The sequence below is a fragment of the Schistocerca nitens genome, chromosome 1, assembly GCF_023898315.1.
Source record: "Schistocerca nitens isolate TAMUIC-IGC-003100 chromosome 1, iqSchNite1.1, whole genome shotgun sequence".
Lineage (NCBI taxonomy): Eukaryota > Metazoa > Arthropoda > Insecta > Orthoptera > Acrididae > Schistocerca > Schistocerca nitens.
Window position 1 is genome coordinate 647876321 of NC_064614.1, and position 5759 is coordinate 647882079.

Genomic DNA, 5759 nt, shown 5'->3' on the forward strand with positions numbered 1-5759 from the left:
TGCCCTGCTTCCTTCGATGATTGTGTATGCGTTTTGAGCACCAGTATTGTTATGTATCGCTCTCGCTGATTTGTCATGCCTCTTTTTAGACTGCGGAGCTTTTATTTCTAACTGTTCTTTTCGTTTTGTATTTATTGACTCAATTCATTTCCTATAGAGGGATATCTTTAATGATTACGCGTATAACACTGAGCTGTTGTTGATCCAAAGTGTTTCACGTGATGTAAATACTGTTGCTGCACTGTTATTTATAACAGTCTCAAAGTCATTGAAAAACATCCCTCCACTTTGTGTGTTGTTTATGGCACTAGTTACAACACACACAACTCATCTCCTTCATTAATCATTCCGCTGGATTAGATTCAAGTCTTTACTTTGTTGTCAATAATTGTTTTATATGATTGTTTTCTGATATATCTGTCGATTGTGTATTGAACCAGGGACCTAGAAACGACGGAGAGGCTTCGTCCCGTCGTAGCCCTCAGTGGCTCACAACCCCACAACAGGCCACAGCAGTCCATTCATCCCACCGCTGCCCCACACCGAACCCAGGGTTATTGTGCGATTCGGCCCCCAATGGATTTCCCCCCCCCCCCCCCCCCCGGTGGAACGTCTTATTCCAGACGAGTGGAACCCCAAATGTTGGCGTGCTAGAGTAATTATGGTGTATGCGTACGTGGAGACAGTGTTTCTGCAGCAATCGCCGACATAGTGTAACTGAGGCGGAGTAAGGGGAACCAACCTGCATTCGCCGAGTCAGATGGAAAACCGCCTTAAAAAGCATCCACAGGCTGGCCGGCACACGGGACCTCGACACTAATCCACCGGGCGGATTAGCGCCGGGGCCCGCGCGTTAGACCTCGCGGCTAGCCGGGCGGGCTTATCTGTCCATGCTTTGATTGTTAACTGTGGTCGACTGTTGCTCAGGGTGTGGATAGGATGGCAGATATTATTGAGGGAATTCACCTCAATTCTTGGTGTCATAACTTTGCAGTTGACCTTTCTAAGTAGACAGAATTTAACAAATTTGGCAGCAATTTCAAGAAGACCATAATGTGAGTACATTGTCACAAGATGTCACAGGTGTTCCCAATAGGTTGATAGCTATGATGTCCTTTACATGTTCCAGTGTAATCTAGTGCATTAGGCCTTGCCAGTTTATTGTTGAAGTTTTGGGTTTTTGATATAATATTTCACAGTACTGTAACAGCTTGCATGATTTCCTTTCCATTCCGAAAAATACAACCTTTCATCAATTTTGGCACACAATTGTCAACCCCAAAGTGTGCATTGATTAGTTATGTATACTAAATCAAGATTTCAGGTTCGTTTTGTGGGATATAAATTTTTCAATCTTGTCTCCTGATTTCAGTTCGGTGGCCACTGTGGATTATATAATATTGCTGTAACTTTTCGTTATCTGTGAACCCAAAACACATTTTTACACTTTTCAAATGTGAATCTTCTGTCTGCTCACATCTAATGTTCTTTATTTGGGGGGGGAGGGGGGGGGGCAGGGAGGGGAGAGGGGCCTCCAGAGTTTGTACTCTGTTTAGCCAATGTTCTTAAAAGGGTTAACTTCACCCTCATACTGTACATCTTTTATCACTGGAATAAAAATTTCTTTTTCTTGAGGAAATCTTGCGTTGATGTCTTTAAGGCCTTTAGGTAAGCGAAACAATGTGCCTGGAACAGCATTCTGGTTTCCAAGTGCGTGTACAACAACAAAATCGTACTCCACTAAAGCCTAAGCCGATGTGGTCAGCCGAATGTGGTATAGTAACTTAAATTGGAACGATCACGCAGATAATATGGGGGGGGGGGGGGGGAAGCAAACCACAGCTTTTGATTTATTGGCAGAACACTCAGAAAATGCAACAGATGTACTAAAGAAACTGCTTACACTACGCCTGTCCGCTCTCTTCCGGAGTACTGACATGCAGTACGGGATCCGCATCAGAAACAGTCGACGGCTAAGATAAAAAAAAACAAAGTAGAGCTACTCGTTTTGCATTATCACATAATAGGGGACAGAGTGCCACGAATTTGATACACGAATTGGGGTGGCAATCAGTAAAACGAAACCGATTCTCGTTGCGGCAGGACCTTCTCACGAAATTTCAGTTACTGTACCTCCTTTACCCTCAGAGTGTTAATATATTTTTTTGGCGCACACCTCTATAGGGAGGAATGATCATCACAATAAAATAAAAGACATTAGAGCTCTCATGGAAAGATTTAAGAGTTCATTTTTCCCGCTCGCTGTTCGAGATTGGAACGGTAGAGAAATAGCTTGAAGGTAGTGCGATGAACTGCAGAGTAATCACGTAGATGTAGATTGTGTACTGTTCAATAGTAAGGGGACTTTATGATCAGGTGTGAGCTTCGTATGCCTTCCAGCTGTAAGTGGTATCGAAATTTACTGAGTCTCCACAACACAGCTAAAACTTCTTGTTGTGTGATGATTTATTGTCTTTGCCATTTATTCAACGTTCTGCTGGTAGATGCCGTAGTGTCTACGGACTATCTGCGATCCCCGGATAGAGTTGCACTCCTGCTGCCACAGTCCGAGCTATCACATACCAGGCCGAAGTCTTTAGAGAGATCTAGGTGTATTACTATTTCCGGATTTTTCATGGATTTCAAATCATTCTGACAAGGTTGCGTTCAATCAAAATGGCTCTGAGCACTATGGGACTCAACATCTTAGGTCGTAAGTCCCCTAGAACTTAGAACTACTTAAACCTAACTAACCTAAGGACATCACACACACCCATGCCCGAGGCAGGATTCGAACCTGCGACCGCAGCAGTCCCGCGGTTCCGGACTGCAGCACCAGAACCGCTAGACCACCGCGGCCGGCTGCGTTCAATCCTACCTCATCTTATTTTTTTAATAAGTTAGCCAATTGTAGATTACTTAGTAACTGAAACTTCCTGGCAGATTAAAACTGTGTGCCCGACCGAGTCTCGAATTCGGGACCTTTGCCTTTCGCGGGCAAGTGCTCTACCATCTGAGCTACCGAAGCACGACTCACGCCCGGTACTCACAGCTTTACTTCTGCCAGTATCTCGTCTCCTAGTAACTGATCATTTATAAATCTCCTATAGAAGTCAGATCTTAAAAAACTTTCAATGGTTTTCAGCATTGAAGTTTCGGAAACTCTTTAATAGCTTTCAGCTGGTCTTCATCTGGAGGAAGAACTTTTGAGATAATCCTGTGTCCCAAAAAGTTTATTTCAGACTTACCGAATTCGGATATTTCGAAATTGGCTTTCACTCCTGCTCTCTCAACTTCCGCAAGAACTTCGTTTAACATCTGTTCATGTTCGTCCATAAAAAATCGTAATTTTTTAAAATAGTTCTTCCCTAAGCCATGTCCAAAGATCAGATAAAAGCAGCAATCGATGCAATGAGACCGTATTGTAGGACAGTATTGGTAGCTTCTGCCCTCAAATCTACTTGCTGTATACTGTCTTGATTCGAAATGGATTGGTACCTGCTATGTGACCGTATTGCCAGCCCATCTTACTCAAAGTTTGAACACTAAAAATTTAAATAATGTTGCTAATATTTTGTTGCAGTGTGGTATGAATGGAGTGAAGAATCGAACGAAAAAAGTTTGAAGGAAATGTACTGTATTCGCTAACAAATGGCAAGCGTTGCTCGTAGTGTTTGTGTAAAAGTGGACATGAATTATTATAAAGCTATTTGTGAGTGCATCACTGACAAAAAAAATAATTCTGAACTTACTTGTACAAAATGAACAATCAGGAAACATTTGTGGTCACATACATATGATTAACAGCTATCAAATGTAAAGAACACTCGGTTATTTTCATGAAAGGATTTTCAGAATACTTGCGAGTGAATTTATTGGTTAGTGGCACATTACTAGGAACTCGCCTTGCTACCTAAGTAGTGGAAATCATTACAAAGGCAGGGTTCCTAAGAAAGTAGTAGAACAATGTCTGCACCATACATGTGTCGAATTTATTACGAAAGCAGTAGATACATATAAGACATAAACAATAATGACGCAACTGCATAATCTGTTTTATAATACGAGCACCAAAATCAGCCATTTGCATTTACTGGATGGAAACTGGTATGACGTCACTCGCTGTCCTGTTGTGTTACTGCGTTTTAGTACTTTGTCCAGCCTCCGTTCTTGCTAATTCCCTCAAAACTTCTCTTCAGCATTGAAATTGTTATGGCTTGTAGTCATTTTAGTGGAACTGTCGTCCACTCTTCTCATATCGCTCTTTTCAGCTCACATACGGTCTCAGATTGCCTTCCATTGAGATAAACACGTCTTGCAAGAATGAAATTTTCACTCTACAGCGGAGTGTGCGCTGATATTAAACTTCCTGGCAGATTAAAACTGTGTGCCGGACCGAGACTCGAACTCGGGACCTTTGCCTTTCGCGGGCAAGTGCTCTACCGACCTTTTTTTTTTTCGTTTTCAAATTTTATTTTTTTTTACACAAAAATAATCTTATTAATACCAAAATTAAATTTTACTAAATGCTGCAATATCTACAGATTGCACATGGTCTTCAAAATTCTGTATCTCTTCCACAAGCAAATCCACAGAAACTTTTTCATCTTCGACAACACACATGATCTGCAGCTTGTTAATTCCATAACCAACAGGAACCAGTTTGGATGCACCCCATACAAGACCATCCATTGTAATACTTCTAACTTTGTTTTCCATTTCTTTCATATCAGTTTCGTCGTCCCATGGTTTCACATCAAGAACAATACTTGATTTTGCAATAAGTGCTGGCTTCTTTGCTTTCTTTTCTGCATAGGCCTTTAACCTTTCTTCCCTAATCTTTTCTGCCTCAGCATCCTCCTCGTCGTCTGAGCCGAACAGATCTACGTCGTCGTCATCATCGTCTTTTTTGTCTCCGGATGGCGCACTGCCATTCGTTACTGCTCCAGCAAAAGCCGCCGGTGGTTTCTTTTCACCTGGAAATTTCTTGCTGTCAGCTCCATATGATTTAATATGATTGTACCAACGCAATGCATGAGGTGTATCAGCTGATGGAGGCTTTCCTAACGTTTCGAATACGCACACATCTGCCTGTGTTGGTTGAAACCCGTCGACATAGCTTCTGTCTGCAAGGTATGCGTCCAGGGATTTCACACCGTCTGTCGTTTTCAGATCTCCTACAACCATTGTGCTTTATTAATTGAAAAGTAATATATTGGGTCTCCCGCTGGCACCCTACTTGCTGCTACCCAAGCACGACTCTCGCCCCGTCCTCACAGCCTGGAGGAATTAAGGCCGTGAGGAAGGGGCATGAGTCGTGCTTGGGTAGCTCAGTCGGTAGAGCACTTGCCCGAGAAAGGCAAAGGTCCCGAGTTCGAGTCTCGGTCCGCCACACAGTTTTAATCTGCCAGGAAGTTTCACGTCTTGCAAGTATTCCTCAGAGGTTTTCCATGGGGTTCAAATCAGGGCGATGTACAGGCCAGGGCAAGACATGGATATGTTTCTCTTTAGATCATATTTTTGTTGTAGCCTAAACATGCACAGTTGCATTATCTTGTTGAAACTTTAGATTTTCGCCCAAGATCCTCTTACATTCTAATCAGTTCTGGCTCTAGCATCTGAGTGTAGCTGCCTGGGTTCATTCTAGCATTCAGCCACGTGATGCGTGATTTATCTTTAACGCAGAAGGCTACCGAAAACATAACACTCCCACTACTAAAATTGCTGGCCTTTTCTACCTGCTGCTCTGATCTGAGATT

At 42.6% G+C, this 5759-nt stretch overlaps 1 protein-coding gene across 1 annotated transcript; it reads right to left on the bottom strand.

The window, feature by feature from the left end:
• Positions 1-4497: 4497 nt before the first annotated feature.
• On the bottom strand, positions 4498-5235 carry LOC126236665 (elongation factor 1-beta'-like). The gene has a single exon (XM_049946148.1). It carries the CDS (start codon positions 5185-5187, stop codon positions 4513-4515), a length of 675 nt encoding a protein of 224 aa, XP_049802105.1. The 5' UTR covers positions 5188-5235; the 3' UTR covers positions 4498-4512.
• Positions 5236-5759: the final 524 nt, after the last annotated feature.

Coding starts and splice junctions, on each gene's coding strand:
- LOC126236665 (XM_049946148.1), bottom strand. CDS start 5,187: ATGGTTGTAGGAGATCTGAAAACGACAGACGGTGTGAAATCCCTGGAC.